This window comes from Aquila chrysaetos, chromosome 2 (assembly GCF_900496995.4).
Source record: "Aquila chrysaetos chrysaetos chromosome 2, bAquChr1.4, whole genome shotgun sequence".
Taxonomy (NCBI): domain Eukaryota; kingdom Metazoa; phylum Chordata; class Aves; order Accipitriformes; family Accipitridae; genus Aquila; species Aquila chrysaetos.
In genome coordinates this window covers 41,480,637-41,503,167 of record NC_044005.1, presented here as the reverse complement: position 1 = coordinate 41,503,167, position 22,531 = coordinate 41,480,637, and the positions used below count along the sequence as shown (strand labels likewise).

Here is a 22,531-nt window from a genome sequence, read left to right as displayed (position 1 = left end):
AATAATAATAATATGATTGGAATGTACAAGTGATGCACAATGCAGTTGCTCACCATCCACTGATTGATGCCCAGTTAGTTCCCAAGCAGTGATTTGCCCCCCAGGCCAACTCCCCCCAGTTCATGTACTGGGCATGATGTCACATGGTATGGACTACCCCGTTGGCCAGTTTGGGTCAGCTGCCCTGGCTGTGTCCCCTCCCAACTTCTTGTCCCTCTCCAGCCTTCTTGCTGGCTGGGCATGAGAAGCTGAAAAATCCTTGACTTTAGACTAAACACTACTTAGCAACAACTGAAAACATCAGTGTGTTATCAACATTCTTCTCATACCTAACTCAAAAAACATAGCACTGTACCAGCTACTAGGAAGACAATTAACTCTATCCCAGCCAAAACCAGGACAGGGCTTTGTGCTGAAATGTACTGTTCTCCTTATGGGCATAAAATTGGGATGTTTCTCTGCCTTTTACTTTTCTGCTCTGTGTATCACCTGCATTTACTCTAGTATTTTTAGTGTCTGGAAGTATGTCTGGGTGATGAGAAAACATTTAGTCATGACCCACAGGAGTTTTCAAGCTTGAAGTAGTTTTAGATATGGCATAACAAATTATGGTGACAACTGATCAGATGAAATGTACTACAAAGATTTAGGGAGAAAATCATGGGATTGCTTTAAATACCAATTTAATCTTCTTTCAGATATGATGATGCTTGAATGCAAGCATTATTATAGTCTTCCAAAGACCAGATCTTTCACTGATTCTCCCTATTTTAGGAAATTGTGATAAGAGTAATTTTTCCTCTCATCAAGGATAAGCCATTGAGGTGCTGATAAGAACATATCAGAGATTTTCTTCAGTTGCACAAAAATGGTGTGTATATTACACGCTGAACCCAGTACTGGTTGTTTTTCTCCCACCCTGCTGCAGTAGAAGTAGAAGAGAACAGGAAGATTTGATACAGTGAGGTCTGTCACTGGAAGGAAATCAGAAAAGGGCTTTTTCTGAGGATAACCTCTAACAGCTGTGGGTTAGCATGGCTGACCAAAATCAGGTAAATGTTCCAAGTAAGTGGCATCAAATGGAAATGTTTCTGAGCATGTTTACATATTGCTGGTAACCAGCAGAAGACCTCTTTTCTGTCATGTTAATAAGTAAAAATGCTCCTCTGAATGTATTGTTTAAAAATGAACAAGCAAAACCAAACCTGCTGCCCACTTGCTTGTGGTAGGAGTTTGGAATTGATCCTGCATCTGAATTAGATCCTGCCTACTAGCAAAATTTGGCAGAGAATTGTTTCAAAAAACCCCAAACCAACCAACCCCCAATTGCTGTGAACAAAGCATTTGAACTGAATTTGTCTAATCTGGAATGAATCTGTTACTCCTCTTAGTGGGGGGGGTGGGGGGTGGGAATAACTTGAGTGGCTCTTTACTGCAGCACAGTGTTAATTTAAGGCTGTGTTGTTCCAATTATGATTTTAAAAAAAAAAAAATCTTGTCTATGTTCTGTTGATTTGTCCAGTTTAAAACCCTGTGCTCATTATCTTCCATCACTTAAAGGCCTATTTACTGATACCCATTTAGACTAAGGGTTTGCTGTTAATTTAGAAAAAAGGCAGCACATGCTCAGTCATTGAGTTTGAACAAGGCGTCTCTTTGCTTTAGCTGTCTTTTCTATAGGAACAAATAAAAGATTTATAGACTGCAATTCTGTAAACGTGTACTAACAGTGCGAGATCAGACTTCAGGTGGTCATATACCCAGTAGTCAGGTGGCTGTATTTCAAAACCATTACCTATTTGAGTCTTGATGCCAGCATTGGGCATTGTGGAGATGCAGTGACAGATCACATTTTGCTCCGATCGCATACTTCTGCCTGCACTGTCTGCCCTTTACAGATAGATTCAGTCTTTCAGGTTTGTGATCTGCATGGGATAGCATCTCAGTTTTGTAAGACTGTTTGTATATAATTACTAGATACATGCATGCAGTTGTGATGCATATCTGATATAGCTACAGGTGTTTTGCAGTCTAGCTGCAAGAACAACTCTTCATTTTAATTTATTTGATATTTTTCCATTTACTGATATAGGTAATGGATCTGAGAGAACTCAACTCTGTAAGTTGAAGGCCTACCGAATTTCAGTTGACTGTGCAGGACCGTGGCGTTTTGCTAGCTAGGACCAGGTAGGAATATAGCTGTTTAAAGGCAGGGCAAAGATAGAAATTTTAAAGCTTAAAGTGACTCATCTATTAATCCCATACTAGACATGTAATGTGAAGTCCAAAATAGCTAAAAAATATCCTCTGGTTTATCACACTGGGGCTTTTGGTAATTTTTATTATTGCAACAAGCTTAGATTAAAATCAGCATTCAAAAAAAGTGTTTCCTAAAACACAAAGAGTGAGCTTTCTCACTCTCGGCAGTTACACACCTCTTAATTCTCTTTCAGGCAGTGGACTAGGAAGTTCCTATATATACATACCCTATTTTAAAAGAAATGGGAGTAGGGAGGACTGTAGCCATGTAAGTCTTGTCTGCTTTCGTACAATGGCACTTTTAGTCCAATGATTACCTCTGCCGGAATCCTTATTCTAAACCACATTTTCCCACACAAACTTTCTCCCTGATTATCTTCTGATGTATGTCTGAAAGTTTATAAAGCTTTAAAGAGACAGAGAAGCAGTGTCTACAAATCATGTTTTGATTTTTGTGGGGGTGAGTTTCTATGTAAATTTGTCACTTGGGTTCAGCTGCTTTACTCGCCCTCATTCTCTCCTGTGTCAAATGTTAGGAAGACACAAACTTTAAATCCCCAGCTGTCTAAGGATTTTTCTTTCCAAGACTAGGACAGCTGAGCCTGAAAAAAACCCTTAACTTCTCCAGGTTAAAAGACAACATATATTTTTATAGAAATGTAACTGTATATTTTAAAAAAGTTTCCTGCAGCTTCTCCACATGTATTTTTCCCCTTGTAGTTCAGATTTGATATAAACTTTTTTTGTGTTCATTCTTTTTATGTTCTGTTTTTAAATTTGTAGTCAAAGCTTTGGTGTACTGTACAGGAGCAGTCAGCCTTTGTAATTACTGTATAAATGCTTTATAATAAAGTATATTACTTTTATTTTAACAAGTGAGCAAACACTTCCTTTTGTGTGTTTGCTGCCTAGGGCACCTTTTAAAAGACTGTTACATGTTTAAAATGTACATATATAAATATATTTACCTGTTGCTGTACAGTTGATAGACTGGACTGAATTTATTTTTTGTGTGCTTTTTTATAAAATATTAATACACTAAAGGAAATCTTGCTGATGTGATTGTAATGTACTATGTAACTTATTTACTTAATATCCTCTATATATCTAAAAAACCTTTTATTAAATGAGGTTTAAAAAAATAGTTTCATAGCTGAGTTTTTTGATGGTATGAGGGAGTGCCTGGGGGGTTCGGGGTGGATAGCGACTGTGATGCATTCATGCAAAGGAGGCATTTATGAGTCCTTTTAGCTAGTCTGCTCTCTAATCATACCCACCTCTGTATTTTCCATAGCAATCCTCAAGGCTGTTTCTCAGTGTAAACTTCTCCCTGAATACACCAGCCTGCAATGTGTTTTATGTCTTATGTCCAAGAAAATAACTGGCAGGTCCAGCTCCAGTTGCTTTACAGAAGTGTTGATGGTGTATGTGTCTCTCTCCAAGCTGAGCACCTTCCCAGAATGCCAGGTAACAACCATGAAAATGTGTTAGAAATTCACGGGCAATGGTTCTAGGTCTGCTTTGCTGTAAGTAAGGCCAGCTGGATTCTGACACTACCTCAAACCAACTACAAAAACAGTGGGCAGAGCAAAGGCAGCATGGAGTAACTTAGTACCTGAGGGGCCTGTATCAAATCTGAATTCCTGGATGGCTGTGGCTGGGACAAGAAGTAGAGACTGAAGTCAATCTAGAGCTGAGCTGCTGCAAAAAGAGTTAACGTTTTCCTTCTGCTTAGTAGTTAGAATCATAGAATCATAGAATTGTTTAGGTTGGAAAAGACCTTTAAGATCATAAAGTCCAACTGTTAACCTAGCACTGCCAAATCCACCACTAAACCATGTCCCTAAGCACCACGTCTACACATCTTTTAAATACCTCCAGGGATGGTGACTCAACCACTTCCCTGGGCAGCCTGTTCCAATGCTTGACAACCCTTTTGGTGAAGAAATTTTTCCTAATAGTCAATCTAGACTTCCCCTGGCGCAACTTGAGGCTGTTCCTTCTTTTCCTATGACTTGTTATTTGGGAGAAGAGACCAACGCCCACCGCGCTACAACCTCCTTTTAGGTAGTTGTAGAGAGCGATAAGGTCTCCCCTCAGCCTCCTTTTCTCCAGGCTAAACAACCCCAGTTCCCTCAGCCGCTCCTCACAGGACTTGTTCTCTAGACCCTCCACCAGCTTCGTTGCCCTTTGGACACGCTCCAGCCGTGAGCAGCCAGTTTCTCCAGGAGAATGCTGTGGGAAATGGTGTCAAAGGATTTACTAAAGTCCAGGTAAACAACATCCACAGCCTTTCCCTCATCCACTAGGCGGATGTCACCTTGTCACAGAAGATCAGGTCAGTCAAGCAGGACCTGCCTTTCACAAACCCCTGCTGACTGGCCTGATCCCCTGGGTGTCCTGTATGTGCCGTGTGATGGCACTCAGGATGATCTGCTCCATTACCTTCCCTGGCACCGAGGTCAGGCTGACAGGCCTGTAGTTCCCCGGATCCTCCTTCCAGCCCTTCCTGTAGTTGGGCGTCACATTAGCTAACTCCCAGTCAACTGGGACCTCCCCAGTTAGCCAGGACTGCTGATAAGTGACTGAAAGTGGCTTGGTCAGCACTTCCACCAGCTCCCTCAGCACCTTTGGGTGGATCCCATCCGGCCCCATAGACTTGTGTGTGTGTAAGTGGTGTAGCAGGTCACTAACCATTTCCCCTCGGATTATGGGGGCTTCATTCTGCTCCCCGTCCCTGTCTTCCAGCTCAGGGGCTGGGTACCCCAAGAACAACTGGTCCTACTATTGAAGACTGAGGCAAAGGTGGCATTAAGTACCTCAGCCTTTTCCTCATCCTTTGTCACTAGGTTTCCACCTGCATCCAATAAAGGATGGAGATTCTCCTTAGCCCACCTTTTGTTGCTAATGTATTTATAGAAACTTTAAAAATTGTCTTTTACAGCAGTAGCCAGATTAAGTTCTAGTTGGGCGTTGGCCCTTCTAATTTTGTCCCTGAATAACCTCATGACATCCTTGTGGTCCTCCTGAGTTGCCTGCCCCTTCTTCCAAAGTCGAATCTGCTGGTTGTAGAAACAATGACTCCAGTTGTAAACCATACTGCATCATATTTTCAATGGTAGAGTTTAAAAAAAGTTTCAGTAAATACTGTCTTGAAGGCACTTGTCTGTTACCTGAATCTAAGGGGGGGCGGGGTTTAAAACATATTTTGTTATACAGTGCTCATCTCATTTCCTCTGGCAGTAGCTGGATCTCTTGCTGTGGATTTTAAATATTAGTATGTTTCCTTCTGTTTTGGTAGTTAATGCTTTTTAGTTAACGAGCCTGCATAGGTGTTCCTCATACCTATGGGCATGAAGTCTTTAAAAGCTGCAACTGTTTCACTACATAAAGCAGATGGTAGAAACGTGTATTGGTGTCTGACTGGCCTCCTGCTGGATTTCAGTTAGAATCTAAAGCAGCACACCCGTTTTATTTTTAGCTGTTAATTTATGCTGACAAATTTTCATTTCAGTATTCTTGGCAACGCTGGCAGGAGAAAAACTCAGCCCAAGACATTAAAATGCTCTTTTTTCAGCTCAGTGTAGAAGCCCTTGCTTTAATTTACTCCTGTAAATGTGACTGTTGATCAGCAATAGTGTTTGGAGAAGTAAGTGGTATTTTTGCTTGGTGGGCAAAAGAGACAGGGAACACCAAAGCCTTCACTTCAGGTAGCAGAGCAAGGCTTTGTGTAAGGCTTTAAATAATGTCATTGCCTCCCTGTCAAAACCAACTGGCGAAAGTGCTAAAGGTTGACTACTTTGTACTAAAACTGAAATGATGCAAACAAACTTTCGATGATCAAAAAAGTCAAAAGTTTTGGGCATTTTGTTTTTCATCTTTTTTTAATTGGTGGATCCAAGCCCAAGCTTCTGGAAGTTATTTCAACTACTGAAAAAGACCTTATAAAACATTTTAGTGATTAGTAAGCTTTGAGTTAGTGGTATTGTGAGGAGTTCTTCAGTAATTCCCTATATGTTTTTTTAAATAGCATTACAACTGTCATTGCAGGATGCTATTCTTGTCATTATCGAGACAGACTGCTGTGGACTGTGGGCTAGAAAGCTTTTTCTTTATATCTGAGTTTTGAAATTAAATTTCAGTGACACTGTCTATTGAAGGCTAAAGTTTCTATTACAGAAATTTATTAATCAGTTAACCTTCTCTTGTCCAGGTTTAATGGAATTGATAGCATATTGCTGTTAACAGAACTTAAATTCAAAGTGAATTAGTAATTTTGTACTGAAGAAAGACTAGCCATTTATTTAACTTATTTGGATTTTTTCCCCATACAGCAGTAGTATACTCTTCTCTCAGGACTTAAGAACAAAGTCTGACAACCAATGTCTCAAAAGATTCAAAAATATTTATGTATCAGATGACAACAATCACAATATATCAGCATTTTTAAAGTCTAAGTTATTTTCTATTCTAAAATATAGAGGCAATAAGGAACAGCATTTACATACTATAAATACATTGCTCCCTGAGCAGCTAGGAAAGTTTAATGAGAACACAATTTAATTTCTGAATGCTCTCCACAAGCTCAACTATTTCATTACACGACAGCCAAAGACGTTTGTATAAAATAACGTTATATTATTTTTAAACAAGTTTCACAGAATAACATTTATAAACATAGGCCTAAATAATTTAAACACAGCAAATATAACAGTTTGGTCATGCTACAAAATTACTGTATACAAAAGATAGCCAAAGGGGATGTTAAAAGTGCTCTCTTGCTTGAAGATTTTTCTAGATGAGTCTACTTCTAGTGTAACCTGAGTCATCTGCTGGTTCTCAGGTCTCTTCTCACATTTTTCCAGCAGTTCTCAATATAATCACTGCATACATCAGCTCTTTGAAGAGAGGTCAGTGTGCTAACAAGCAAGTAAAAAACCTAGCTATTTCCTATCACTAATTTAATTTTAGGATATTTCTCTAAGGAATAAAGTGGATGCTAATCCTCCGTAATTTCACTGGGAAAAGCAGAATTCCACATGGCTTGCAAGTTTTACATGGGTGCTCTTTTCATCCATGAATAATAATGTGCTTACAACTTTATTGGATGTGGTGTGATGAGGAAGAGCAAAGAGTAATACAGAAAGACAAGCCTTTCAACATTTTACTCAGCCGCTCCCTACGGGCATGCAGGCTGAGCTTCACTGTTAGCTTATACATGACATGGTGTAGCACCATCAATATGCAAATCAGCTGCTTAAGTTCTACCACCTGGGTATGTCTTCCACCACATCCAGTGCATAATTTTAAAGTGCAAATTTTAAAATTTAGGGAAACTTTACTTCTTTTGGAGGAGAAAAAGTTCAGGGGGGGGTTGATCTGTTCTTGAGAATAATCAGGCAAAGCAACATTAAGCTGAACCTTCCACCCAGCTTTGAGCTGAAGCATCTCCTGACAAATCAGACCCACCGTTTATTCTTTTCTTACTGTATTGTTTCATTGAGATTGACATACAGTTTTTATCAGAAAGGTTTTAAAATATATACTAATTTATCACAGCATGAAGGGTGAAAGGCAAGGGAAATCTTGTACTGTAATTATCCCTTACTGCTGTTATAATTGTGCTGAGACTGGATGCTCCATTCCTTCAATAATGATTTTTTTTCTTTTTTGATGGTATTTATAATGCGGACCCCAAAAAAGAGCTAGAGAATTTGTGCTGTTAAATCTGTGAAAAGACCTGATGACAGTGGGCCACGCAATACACACAGTTCTACCACCAACTGCAGTAGTTCTTGGACTGATTCCCATACATATAGCCTGTATTGGTCACTTATAAGAGCCAGGAACTGCTCTTATCCCTCATGTCTTGTCAATGGAGCTGTGTTTCATTCCAATCATCACCACACAGTCAGAACAGTAAGTTTCTATTCTGCTCTCAGAATGTCCCAAAATAGCCAAAGTGTAGAGTATTTGCTGTATCTAACACGACCTTCAGAAATGTACACTTAGACCATATTTAGATACTAAAAAATCAACCAGGAGGATTACTTGGCATTGGACTGTGTGCTCATCACTCACTTTCTCTCCTGTCACATTTCATTTGAGGAGCTTAACCTACCCATATGTACCATACTTGTAGCCTTTGTGCTAGGAGAGACCAGCTACAGAGGTTCAAACACTTTTCTTTGTGGCCAAGCACTAGGACAAGAGCACTGCATGGTCTATTCTGAAAATGTCTCCAAACACACAGATGAATTTGGCATTTCCATTTGTTGGTAATATTCAGAAGTCAAGTTTTGCTCCACTCAAGCTCTGGCTCACGTTAACCACACTTTAATTATGGTCGTCAAGGGCACAAGCCAATCCCCTATTGCCTGGCCACAGCAGATGGGGTCAGTAGGGGCTGAGTGTGCCATAGGCTGTGTACTGCCAAAGCACAGCCATTTTGCCAAAAGTGGTTGGCTGCAAGTGAACTGAATGGCTTAGTTTTAAAAGAAGCCAATATGAAATTGCTGTTGACTATATACCCTCTCTTCCATCGTGCTTCTTGGTCAATGGTGCCTTTGCTAATGATAAAGCTAGAAGAATAATTCTAAAAGAAATTAAATGCAAATATGAAGTTGCCTGTAGGATAAATCCAGTGAGCTAGTTAACTAAGAAACTGCTTTCTGGTCAAGAGAACAGCTGCTTGGAAATAGTTTGTGCTAGGTGAAGAATGTCCACAGTTTTTGCTATTGCTCTCTTGACCTTATTTTAAGTAATGGATCTAAACTGTGGTTGTCTTGTAATCTTCTACTTCACACTGTTCGCTTAGAAATTGATTAGAGGGAGAATATCTTCTACTACAATTATAACTGGAGCTTGAGATCAATACCACTGTCGTGTGGGCCAATTCTACCTTTTTATCTCTGACCATGACTTCCAAGATTTCAACTCCTGCCACATGTTCACAAACAAAATAATTAAGAGTGGCGTTCTGCCTCCATCCCTTCTATGCCTGGTCTGGAACCAGCAGATATACTTGTTGCCATTTTAATTTAAAGAAAGATGGTACCATGAATTAGAAGAAAAGCTTTTAAAAAAGAAACAGTAAAAACAAGCTGCAGAAAAAACCTACTTGGGTGACTTGATCTATTCTCTAAAGAGAAGAAAAAACCGAAACCACTATTGGCATCCAACAGTGCAATCAGGTATGTCTTCATCATTGTTTAATGCTTTTCACTAAAAATAGTTACTTGTCACATAAAGGGGGCTTTACTAAAACTGGTTACCCTGCAATATCGCACATTTAGTACGTCTTCAATACTTTTTTTTCCAGTGCTCACTTTCCATCTCGTCTCACCTTCCCCACTAACTACATACACTTTCTCTCACTGCTTACATCTGTGCTTTCATAAAAAATGAGTATCCCCAAAACCACAATTTTCTGTCCTCAAGCCCAGGTCTTTTGTTCACTTTTTGTTTCTGTATTAGTATCAGCCTACTTAGTTATAGGAAAATTCTGGAGCTGAGAAGGATTATGTCCACCGGTGACCCAAACCAAAACTAGGAACCAGCTGTAGGTTAATAGGCGACATATTCCAATGTAAAATAATTTCTTAGTAAGAAACAACAAAAAAAGCTAGCAGATATTTTAGTCTCACTGAAACCATGCAAAGAATTCCCATTGCCTCTTTAAAATAAATAAATATATAAGTTATACATGACCTTCTAAGCAATGCAGTTGAGTTCCAATGCGAGAAGCCCAATTAAAAACTTAAGGCCAGTAAGAAGCGATTATCAGACCAATACCTTTTTTGTGCGTAGGTCCACAACTACTGGGCCTGTTTGGCATAACAGTTAAGGGGATGAAAAGGCAAACTTGCATATTTAAAATATTGAGGGAGTCCCATGACAAAATTAAACACAACAAAGCCTGTAATGTGTGTCTAAATGACAACATAGTTCTTTTGGCCTCAGTGTTTCCAATGATAAATGTTGGCCAGCTGCACCTAACAAGCTGAAATGGTTCTATTATAACCCAACAGTGAACAACAAGCACCACTAATCAGGGATTAAAAATAGCTATGTATTAGTTTAGGTAAAGATCTCTTGCTAGCCAAACAGCAGATAAACTCAGCTCCACTGGTCTCTACAGAAGGTGTCATAAGCTTGACAAACTGGTGCGCCCAAATTTTGGTAACTAACTCTTTGGGTGACAGACTGTGGAGATAAGCTGGTCTTTCAAAAATTGCCCAAAGATTTTCTTCAAAACAAACATTTTGTATAAAAGTTCTATGTGCCGAGCTATCTGGAGTTACTTAAATAATTAAATACCCAAGAAGAAAGTGTCATCAGTTTGCTCCTTCTTCATCTTCTTCTTGTTTAATAACTAGGGTACCTAAGAGGAAAAAAAAGAGAGGAAAAAAAAATCTGCAAAAATTTGTGAATAGATTATGCAGAGAAAAATATAGTTAATGCTGATATACCTGAAAGCTAATCTGGACTGTTGGAAAGAGTCGGACTGGCAGAAAGAGGAAAGAGTTGAATTTCCTGCCACTGCTTCTGACTGACATGAACTTCTGCATACCTGAACTGCTCTTAACTAGAAAAGCCTTCAACTGATGAGCATTTCTGTTGGATGTTTTTCCGACTTCTCGGGTAACAAGGAATAAAAAAGGTACTAAAGCAGGACCTGCAAAGATCAGGCTAACTTGGTCACTGGGAGATGCACCATGTTGGTTCAACTGCTAACAACTAACTAGCACATCACCCTTCTCTTGTTGGGCCCCTACTTTGTGCTGCGATTTCCATGACACAGATGACCAAGTTAGTATGGGATACCTCCTCACTGATACCTAACTAGGGTGTCCACGCTACACAATACAATTACATTAACATGGATCCAAGAAGCAATATGGTCACATCTCATAGGGATAACCTGGACGTCATGGAATAAAGCTGCATTGCACAGTAGCATCAGTCTATACCCGCCCCTTGGGTACTTTTAAAAAAAAATATCACTTTTTAACTGCCATGTTGAGCAAGGGCACCTCAGATTGTGGCAGTCTGCAGGGGTTGCACCACCTCATAGCGATGCGTTCATGAATTTAAAATAAGTTGAAATGCTAATAGCACCCAAAAATATTTATCAAGTTCTAAATTTTCCCCACAGTAGCAAAACCCAATAGTACAGGTAAGCTCACAGCATGCTGAAATAACACAATCAAATACGTGCCTAAATAACTAGTACAAGAACAACAGGGTGTGAAGGTGTATGTCCATTCACCTGCGCTGTCACCTGGGTAATGGGAACTGGGTCATATTCATGCTTTGCTGAGCTTGAGGCAGAGACTTGAACTGTGGTGAGGCTTTGTGGTGAGAGCCCTTTGCTTACTGTAAGATTGAGGTGCTGTGTTTCTTTTTTCACAGGTAGAAAATGGAAAATAAAACCACCAGAGCTTGGTTTCTGTTGTGCTTTACACACCTAACTGCTGAGCAGGGTTCTTGGCACAGGGAGTAACAGAAAGGAGACACCTACTTGCTGAAAGAGACCTTCAGTGCTAATTTTTGTCCAGAACATCTTCAACCATTTAAATAATTTTGAGGTCCCTAGATTAGTCATCTCACATATAGTACATAAGCATAACGGGATCCTGGGACAGTGTAAGAGCAAGAGCCTTATGGCCAGTTACAGCGTTTCTGACATCTCTTTTGCTCAACACTCTAGTTTTTGTGGTTTCCATTCTTAAACATCATCCTCCTTCCATGTTGCATAGGAAATGTACCTGCCTAAATCAGAGCTGGCCATTGCTCCAGGCTGCAGAAATGCTTAAGGAACTAAGGGTCTAACCTTGTACTAACAAGGTTACTCTTTGCCTGTACAGATATTTGCCCTATGCCATTTTTTGTTTCACTCTCAAAATGTTTCCTACTACAACAGCAAATGGACTACTGCAGGCCATCCTTCATAGCAGTACACGTCTCTCAACAGGCTTCCACTTCCTAATAATTCTTATTACTTCAGTTGATCTGGCTTTGATTTCCTATTTATTGCTCCCTGTAATGAAGCTGTCCTCTTGTTGCCATCCCTACACTTGTACCTTCCCTGCTGCTACTCTGACTCTTTATTACTGTTACCAGTCCTGCTGTCCTCTTCATTGCTTTAGTAAACAGGGGATAATAGTGAACAGCTAACATCTCCATTAACAGAAATTAACATATTTAAAAATAGATTTTAAAATTATCTCACTTTTAAAGCAGAACATGCTTCAATATATTTTCATATCAGGGACTTAAGAAGAGAGGACAGCTCACAAATTGAGGCTTACTACAGTGACGAGAGGGGGATATTCAGGCATTTAGGAAACTTGCATGAAGTTTTGAAAACTTGTCCTTGCACCAGAAGCAAAACAGAGCATATCCCTGCCTATCCCCATCCCCACCATGTAACCCTCTTTTGTTGGGAAAACTGTAAATCAAATTTGCTGGGAAAACTGTAATTCAACTTGGCAGATGAAAGCCTTGTTAACTTATTTAATGCTAAATCTTTCAGTTCACTATTAGTTATATGCTAAAACTATTTGACTGGGTAACTTCAAGAGTAAAGCCCAACTGTAGGCTGCAAGACCACTTGGATTTAACACTCCAAATCCATCAAACACTCTCAGAAGATCCTGCAGCCGAGATTTGAATAACTACTTCTGAATAACTCCAAAGAGTGGAGGGAGGAGTACTGATTACATAGGCACACAGATTAATTTCTGAGGTTGTGATTAATTTCCCTGTGGTTGTCTTTATATTAAGCTGTTAACTCACACCAATTGCCTCATGCCCCAAACTCACCATCCAGCTTTTTCAGCTTGGGTACCCGTTTGGTTGCTTCTTCAATCCAATTGTTCTTCTGATCAGAGGCGTATTTCTCTTGTAGTGGATTGCCTACAAACACCAGATCCTCTAGTAATGGCAGCTCTGCCAGTCTCACAAACTCTGCTGCAACCACAAAGGTGAAAACACCAACCAGATTGTGGAACATAGAAAGTACATCTGCACCACACGTTCCTTTCAAACTCAGTGCAAACATAAATAGCATGGGATACAACAGGATAGGGATTGCTTGGGCTTGAACTGGTATCAGGTTAAAGAACAGGTATGCATTTTAAAAGAAGTCTGAGAAAGATGATTCAAAGAACAAACTCCATTGGGCTTAGAAGTTAAATTCAATATTCTAACTATTTTTATTCTCTTGCATGAGTTGGTATTTAGTGATTCTATGCATGTCTGCAGGCTTATTAATGAGACTTAAAGCCCTGTAACATAGAGAACTATTTTCCACTTGGTGACTTAATTCATGCATTCACCATACTACAGGAGAAGTTACAGAACAGAGAGGTGTGGCTTACCCCAGTCTTTCACCAAATTATTTGACATATAAAGAACCTTCAGCTTCTTCATCACACGGATACCCCTCAGTTTCTCAATGAAGTTGTATGAGATCCACAGCTCCTCTAAAGTATCTGCAACTGCCTCCTGGAAAATGACAGGACTACTCAGGTAAGCGGAAGTATATCTTCCTTATTCTTCAGACTCTTTCTTCACCCCCTGCAGGTCACCTCATGTGAGAAAATACTAAGGTGTATATCTTCATTTCCTTTTAAGCAGGTCCCTAATTATTCATGACAAGTACTCAGGGGAATTAAGAGCAAAGGATCTGAAATATATTTAGGAGGACAGAAATCACAATCTTAGAATAAGACAAGGAATAGCTGGCTAGAGTAGTTGTTCTTAAGGCATCGGGGCAGAGGAGACAAATTTGGCTGCTTGTGCACTGCAACATACCTGAAGTGAATGCAATTCAACAACTACTTTAGAAGGGGGTTTATGCAATACACGGGAATGATTCATTTCAGGTGCATGTATGTTTGTATCTGTTGGCCAGAAGTTGCATTCATAATTCTCTCAAAAGAGAGGTTTTTAAACCAGCCGTTACACATTGACTCTGCATTTCACACTTAAGAGATATGGCATCTCTGAAGGTGGGAATAGCTTTGAAGAGAAACATTCTGTGGGAGAAACATACAGCATCTCTTGAGGAAGAAAAGAATTTCTATATTCATTTTAAAAAAGTTGATTGAAAAAAAGTTCTGCCCTTAACTGAAATGTAACAAAATTGATGCAATTTTTTCCTCAACAAATTTTCCTGTACCTGGTAGACTTAGTCCTGCCACCATCTTCTCCCCTAAAGCCATATTGCTCCGGGTGCCAGTTAACATAAAAAGGACAGACTCTCATGAAGTGTGTGTTCACAGGACTGCCAATATTTGTAGTAAAGAAGCATAGACTAAGTATCTTCAGGTAGAAAATTCCTCGTGCAAAAAGTCTGTAGGAATTATTTTCACGTAAAGCCAGTGGAATTTAGAGAGCTTTACAGACAGACAGCAGTTTTCAAATAAAAGTTCTGCTTATATTTATCAAAGACAACAAAATCTCTCTTTCTAAAATCCTTTTATGTAGTAAATTAACCCTGAAGAAGCTCCAAACATGTTTAAACAAAAAAAAGAGAAAGATTACCTGAAAATTCAGAAGCAACATGTAAGAGCATGAACAGATCATAGTGAAAGGAGAAAATAAATGGTTAGGCAATATCATAAATTCAGCAAAGACTTTTATGAACATAGGGAAATTATCTCGCATTCTAGACAGTACTCCATTTTGTTAGCGTAGAGTTGATACTAAGAAGCGCATACCAATCCATTCAAGTTCTTTATGTTATTTCTTCCCAAAGACAGAATCCTCAAATTTTCTGTAATAGATAAAAGAAAGTTTCTCGTTAATAAATGTTTTTTCTTTAAATATAAGAAAATGCTGTAAGTCAGGTAAAACACCATATTCTACTGACAAACAAACTGCACTCTGAACAGGCTGCTTTAAGAGAGAATCACCTAACAGAAACAAAACCTCCTGTCCTACACAGATCAGGGATGGATGCTGTGGACAGCTCAGAAACACGCCCATGAATACAAAGCTGCTCAGGTTACCTAGCTGAAATTCAGTCCAGATAGATACTAAATAAAAAATATTATTTCACCTTGCACCTGAACTCTTAACTGCTAACTTGCTAGTTTTGATCTTACATAGTTCATACCCCTTCTTCTCCAGGCAAAAGTTCCAATCTTATTTTAAGGCAGCAGATTTGATTTCTGTAATAGAGGCAGCTTATAAAGCTGTCTTACAGAAGTCTGATGAGAGACAGTTCAACTTAGAGAGCAAAGCCCGCAGCTGCGGCTGGGGGGTCCGCGCCACCTACCCCAGCGGTGGCCGATGCCTCGGCCCAGACGGAGCTGCGGGAGGGAGAGGCCGCAGCGCAGACCTCTGACTGCCGGGAAGGGCCCGGACCTTTCTCCTGGGGCAGGGACGGGCAGCAGAGCCGCCGGCAAACCCCGCGCCCAGGCGGAGGACCTCCTGCCGCAGGCGGCTGAGCTGCAGGAGGCGGCGAGGAGGCCGCGTGGCATCAGGGAGGCCGAGGAGGAGTTGGATAGCTGGTCCCGAGCGCGGTCCGCAGCGGACCCGCAGCCAAACAGCCAAAACCTCCCCCACCGGCACGCGCAGAAGGGCGGGGGGCCAATCACGCAGAAGAATGGAAGAGATGCTGTGCCGGACCTCGTTCTCACCAGCGAGGAGGGGTTGGTGGGGAATGTGAAGCGCAAGGGCAGCCTTGGCCGCAGTGACCGTGAAATGCTGGGGTTCAGGATCTATAGGGCAGCGAGGAGGGCGCACAGCAAGCTCGTAGCCCAGACTTCAGGAGAGCAGACTTGGGCCTCTTCAGGGGTCTGCCTGGTGAAGCACCATGGGTTAAAGCCCTGGAGGGAAGAGGGGCCCAAGAAAGCTGGTCAATATTCAAGGATCACCTCCTCCAAGCTCAGGAGCGATGCATCCCAACAAAGAGGAAGTCAGGCAAAAATGCCAGGAGGCCTGCATCGATGAACAAGGAGCTCCTGGACAAACGCAAACATGAAAAGGAAGGCTACAGAGGGTGGAAGCAAGGACAGGTAGCCTGGGAGGAACACAGAGAAATTGTCTGAGCAGCCAGGGATCGGGTTAGGAAAGCTAAAGCCCTGATAGAATTAAATCTGGCCAGGGACATCAAGGGCAACAGGAAAAGCCTCTGTAAGTACAACGGTGATAAAAGGAAGACTAGGGAAAATGTGGGCCCTCTCCAGAAGGAAATGGGAGACCTGGTTACCTGGGATATGGAGAAGGCTGAGGTACTCAACAACTTTTTTGCCTCAGTCTTCACCGGCAAGGGCTCCAGCCGCACTGCCCAAGTTGCAGAAGGCAAAGGCAGGGACCGGGAGAATGAAGATCAGGTTCGAGACCATCTAAGGAATCTGAAGGTGCACAAGTCCATGGGACCTGATGAGATGCATCCGCGGGTCCTGAGGGAACTGGCAGATGAAGTGGTTAAGCCACGATCCATCATATTTGAGAAGTCGTGGCACTCCGGTGAAGTTCCCACTGACTGGAAAAGGGGAAACATAAGCCCGATTTTTAAAAAGGGAAAAAAGAAAGACTGGAGGAACTACAGGCCAGTCAGTCTCACCTCTGTGCCCAGCAAGATCATGGAGCAGATCCTCCTGGAAACTACGCTAAGGCACATGGAAAATAAGGAGGCAATTGGTGACAGCCAACATGGCTTCACTAAGGGCAAATCGTGCCCGACAAATTTGGTGGCCTTCTATGACAAGGTTACAGCGTTGGCGGAGAAGGGAAGAGCAACTGACGTCATCTACCTGGACTTGTGCAAAGCAGTTGACACCGTCCTGCATGACATCCTTGTCTCGAAATTGGAGAGACATGGATTTGACGGATGGACCACTAAAGCTAGATGATCTTAAAGGTTCCTTCCAACCCAAACCATTCTATGATTCTATGATTAGTCTAGTACCCAGACAAAACTCCTTTCCAAGTTCTTGCTGGGGTTTACTGTGATACTAGTGTAACTCAAAGCTATCAAAAAATAACAGTGTTTTTGTGTAACTAATTTTAATTTTTCACACAAGCTTTCTTGCAGATGTAAATAAGCAAACTGAGTTGCAGCATGTAGCTGAGTTACCTTTGGACCTATACCTTTCATGAATGTTTTATCACTTCTTCTTAACTACATTAAGGATGAAATACTTCATGATTTTGTTTTGCTCTTGCATGCATAATGATTGAAAATACATGGTACAATAATTAATGGCAAGACTAATGAAAGTTCCGGCCAAGTAGCAACAGATACTCCATAGACAGCACACGTAGTGGCTAGAGATTGCTACGGATGAAGATTCAAGGCTGATCTAGAATAGACAGTTGTATGTTCTGTCTCAAGAAATGCAGGGATGAAACCACACCTGGTGAAACCACACCTGGCAAATATTCTTAAACAGGAAGATTAATTTTTATTAAAAAGTTGAGGTACAACAAGAGTTCTTTTTCATTGTAAACACAAGAGCTTAACACATGACCATGCTCAAAAAAATGAAGAATCATAACCAGTAAGTCTAAAGCTTACTACAGCTAATACTCTCCAGAATATCCCTAAGGATCCCCATCCACAGGGGAGAGTGCTGGGAGATGGCCTTTTGGTCTAGCCAGCTATTCTCTCTGTAACTGTCATTTATAAATTATAAGTTTGCACTAGCTTCTGAAATTTGTAGGAAATGAAAGGATACTTACAAACACAAAAATGACAGACTGTTTAAAAAGCCATGCCTTAAAATTGTTTCTAACTGCTGTTACTGTTTTTTATTACTCTTGTTCTGAGATATTCTGTATTTTAAAGGAAGAAAGATCTCCCTTATGGAACATTTACATTCTTTAAAACACAAAACTAACACTTGTTTCTGTCATCTAAAACTTCTTCCTCACATGTATGGATACAGGGGTGTGATCCTTTACAGAGAATTATCTACTTGACATAGCTACAATATCAGGTATATACATTAATAGTAATCTTTTCCATCCGAAAAGAGTGTAGATGCTTAAAAAGATTTCTTAGCTTCCTCTCTGCGATAAGTAAAAGCAAGTATGTAATAATTAGTGGCTTGTTTTTCATAGCTATAAGCACTGCTTTCTCTCTCTTTCACAGAATCCAATAGAGACGGTGAGTTCCTCATATTCTGTAGCTTTAAGAGACAGACCACACAGTTCTAGTTTATCTGCCTTTAGGACCAAATATTTGGTACAGACTGGATGTTTTAATTCTACATTTTATTAATAAAAATACTTAAGATGCTTTAAAGACTTTTAATGTTTTATCCCACTCAAAATTTCACTTTTATATATAACTGCCTAATTATTTTTTGCTTATGATAGAGTTACTCAAATTGAAATATTACAGTACAGTTATTTGGAAAGACTACTGGAATATTTTTTCCCTGATCAGTATTTGCAAATTTGTTGAAGTCCGAGCATATTATGAAAACAAATAAGTCCATCAAGCTCCTTGACAGCCCCATTGGTGTGTAGTTGGAAAGGATGGGATTCCAGGTTCCTTGTCTGTCCAGCTGGCAATTTGATGGGGACAGAAAAGCCTGGAAGCTCCAGCCCAAAACCTGCAGCTCTTTGCCAGCTTCATGCCACAGAGTCAAAGTCTTGACCATCAGTCAGACCATTAAGACTTCTGTCCCAAAGTCAGTAACCCAAAGAGTTTCAAGGTTTCATAGGTGCCCAAGAAATAAAAGTTCGGTTACACTTCTGGACAGATGGCACACCCCTTTCAAGTACAAACAAAATCAAACCAAGTATATTCAGTCCTCTGCAAAGTGGAACAACATTTTTCCATCCAGGTCTACAACACTCCAACCTCACTCCAACCAATACTGCAATTATGGAGTTGTTGAACTGCAGACTATCTCCATCGTGAGGGTGGAAATTGGTCATTAAATCACTCTAGAACCGATTAGGTGTTGAACATCACAACTAGGCCCACTGGAGGGTACAAAAGTGCTTTCTGAATGGATTTTTTGTTGTTGTTGTTAAACCTGCACAGTGAGACAACTGCCAAGGCTATTGCAGGGATACATGCTTTAATACACCATTACTGCTAAACATGCATTCTCCAGTAAGACTAACAATTTTAAGGGTCATTTGTAATTTTCTGTGAGGAAGGAATTAAAAAGGATAAGAATAGGTATAGAGATGGAACATATAACAAATTATGGTACATGTCCTATCCAAGCAACTAGAAAACAAACATAATCGATCACTGGCTTGTCACTTACTTAGGCTGTTCAAGTTGGCGATTCTTTCAATGCAGTTTGTAGACAGCGATAGTTTCCTTTAAAAGCAAGAATAATCAATTCACAGCATACAAGGGATCACTGTATCAGAAGAGTTCCATGTCCAAACACTGTTGCGTCAGAAATAATTGTCTATTCTTCTCTTACTAGATGGTGGACTAACTAGATGTGTAAACACTCGAAATACCCTCAAACTATCAAGACTTCTGCAACTTTATTTAGCTTCATGAGTTACTTATACTGGATTATCTTTTTATGCCTAGCCTTATCAAATGCATGGACATTTATTTCTGAAATAGCTCTAAGCTCCTTCTGAAAGTCCTGCTTAAGTCTCTTTTTTTGTTTGCAAAAATTTTAGAATGGATCATAAATGTGCCAGATAGCTGATAGACTCCAAACATGGACCTGTAATTATATACTGATAAACAGTATATATTTTTTCTGGGGACAAATATCAATAGAGAGTCTACCCTAACATCTTCTCAGTTAAGCGACAGGGATCTTTGAAATGAAAAGAGGAACTGTGTGTGGAAGGAGAAGCTCAGCTGAGAAAAAAGAAGAGAAAGCTGCTGCTTGAAGGCCACACTTAAACATAGTAAGTACATTTGCACAGTGGACAGCAGAAAAAGTGAAAATTAATGTAAAGAGAAGTGAATATTTGACTTCAAATTTTTTTTTAACTGAACTTACTCGCAGTTAACAAGCGTGGAGAGAGATTCATCCATCCTCTCTACAGGAGGAATCTGACCGTACAGTTTCACCTCCTTTGCCTCTGAAGCCTTCTGGCCATTTTTTTCTTCCTAAAGAAAAGAGAAAGTGAAGAAGAGGCTCACAGCTACATGCAATTATGAAAAATTACTATACTAAAAAATTACTATAAAAGTAATTACTATAGAAGTAATTCCAATATACTACTAAAAGGTATTACTGAAACGAGAAAGCATTTTGAATACTGTTTATCAAGATTCCTGCTGGCATAGCATAAAGAGGGGAAGGCTAGCTTATTTTCAAGATATCAAAAGAACTTAAACATTACATATGCTTTTTTTAAAAGCTGTGTTACACTTGAGTGATTTAATTAAGGGGTCCTCTGCTGTAAAGAAATGGAGAATAGATGGAGGTTTAAAATTCTGAATGAAGGTACTTCCATGGAGACTGACATATAGAAGCCTCAGCAAGGGCCAATCTGTAGCAGAAGCAGATTCTTAAAAGCTCTGACAGAAAAATCTCCTTCCCACTTCAGCCATAAAAGTCAGAACTCACGCCTAACTCACAACACAAACTGAACACAGTGGAGTGTGTTTTGCAGGAGAACCTCAACAGATGCACAGAGTTAAGAATATAAAAAAAAATAATTTATAATTAGCCATTAAAAAAGAGTGGGGGAAGATTTCACACTTTAGAGAATACAGCAAAAAGACAAATTTCCTATTTACAGCCTCGGTTGATAATTTTCTAGATTAAATACTCTATAAAGTTCAGAACTTTAGAAAAATGGCCATAACTTCAGCACTTGGGTTTATTAAAAAATATAGTCTATTAAATCTTTCACAATTCTGAAGCGATGGTAATTATTGACTAAACACTTGGAACAAGTATCTATTTGGGTAGTACCACCAGTTTTGACAGCTGCCTCCCTGACAGCACAAAGGGAGCATTTTGTCAATTCACTCAGTGTTCAGTGGGAGGACTAGAGGTCCATTAACAAAGGAGAAATCTACTCCGCGCATTCAAAACAAGGACTCTTGTTTTCTCCCCCATTTTTATGCAGCAACTGAAAAGCGAGATAGCTGAGGTCTGGCCTGGTTTATATGGCTACTTTGTAATGAAATGAATTGCATCCCAGAAGTCTTTAAGAATCCCACAGCACAAGATTAGGTTTTGATAACATTAGTTTCTCTCTTATGTACCCAAAATACTTCAGGCAACTTACTTCAATTAAAAATTAGCATGTTGCCTTGTGCATTTACTTATATTCCAGTTTCTGTCCAAATTCAGTGTGATAATATTTTTACTCATAATTAGCAATTTGGCAAATAAGCATGTTGGATGTTTTGCTAGAATATGGTGAATGTGTTCAAACTAAGTCACTATGTAAATGTGAAACTTCCATTTTCTTTTCTAAGAACAACACACTATCTATTTGCATTTATACTCAGTTTATAATCTATCGGTTTATACTGACAAATAAAATACATTTTTTCTTAAAAACGTGGAAGGGAGAGAGCTTCCAGCACAGACTGTGGCCAGCAGTGAGCACTTGCAGCAAGAAAATGCATCGTGATTGCCACGTGCTTCTGGAAGAAAGGTCAGCTGAACAACCACAATAAGCCACAGAGAAACCACAGGTAGAACAGATGCTTTTTTAAGAACAGGTTATGTGTTTGCTAAGTTAAAGTTGCTTTGATTTAAAGTTAAAGTTGCTTTGATTTAACTTATGTCACCCTGACTGTAGGGCATAGGTAAACCCTTATGCCAAAGGGAAGAAAAACATCTGGAATGCAACACATCACCAGACCCAATTTTACAAGTCACATGCACCCAGATTATGAGTAGTAAAAGGAAGGTTTAGACCCACCCCCAATAACATGAACAGAAAAGCAAATTCAGCACTTCATGCCTAACATTAATGGAAACTCACTGACACAGGTCTATTATCTCTAAGACATGTGACAGAGGAGCAAATGGAAAATAAATCTTTAATAGGAAACATGGAGCTGAGATTTTGAAGGACAGAAAGAATGAGGAAGGAAAAGCAAAATTTTTTAATAATCAGTTCACACCTCTAGTAATGCTAATGTCCACAACTTCTTGCATTCTAGTTCTTATTAGGAGAGCAGGAGTGAAGTTTGTGGGAAATACTAACAAAACTGAAAAAAACCCGAAATACTGAAGGTACTAAATAATGATAAAATTCTGAAAGGAAGTAGTCTTCAATTACAGACTAGTACCTTGAGCTGATGGTACAGGTCTTCTGGCTTTCAACTGTACCTGCCCACACTGCCTCA

The 22,531-nt window shown here is 39.9% G+C and overlaps 1 protein-coding gene across 7 annotated transcripts in view; it reads right to left on the bottom strand.

The window, feature by feature from the left end:
* Positions 1 to 6,644: 6,644 nt before the first annotated feature.
* The window catches only part of DNAL1 (dynein axonemal light chain 1), a 31,754-nt gene continuing 15,867 nt past the window's right edge, over positions 6,645 to 22,531 (bottom strand). For 5 of the 7 annotated variants that reach the window (XM_041127362.1, XM_041127354.1, XM_041127361.1 and 2 more), the window contains 6 exons: positions 20,214 to 20,323; positions 19,506 to 19,561; positions 14,988 to 15,043; positions 13,644 to 13,770; positions 13,087 to 13,233; positions 6,645 to 10,642 (listed from right to left, as the gene is read on the bottom strand). In XM_041127362.1, coding sequence (XP_040983296.1) covers positions 10,596 to 10,642; positions 13,087 to 13,233; positions 13,644 to 13,770; positions 14,988 to 15,043; positions 19,506 to 19,561; positions 20,214 to 20,323 — 543 coding nt within the window. In that variant the 3' untranslated portion in view covers positions 6,645 to 10,595. The remainder of the gene's footprint in view (positions 10,643 to 13,086; positions 13,234 to 13,643; positions 13,771 to 14,987; positions 15,044 to 19,505; positions 19,562 to 20,213; positions 20,324 to 22,531) is intronic. The other 2 variants (XM_041127355.1, XM_041127358.1) reach the window with 2 other exon arrangements.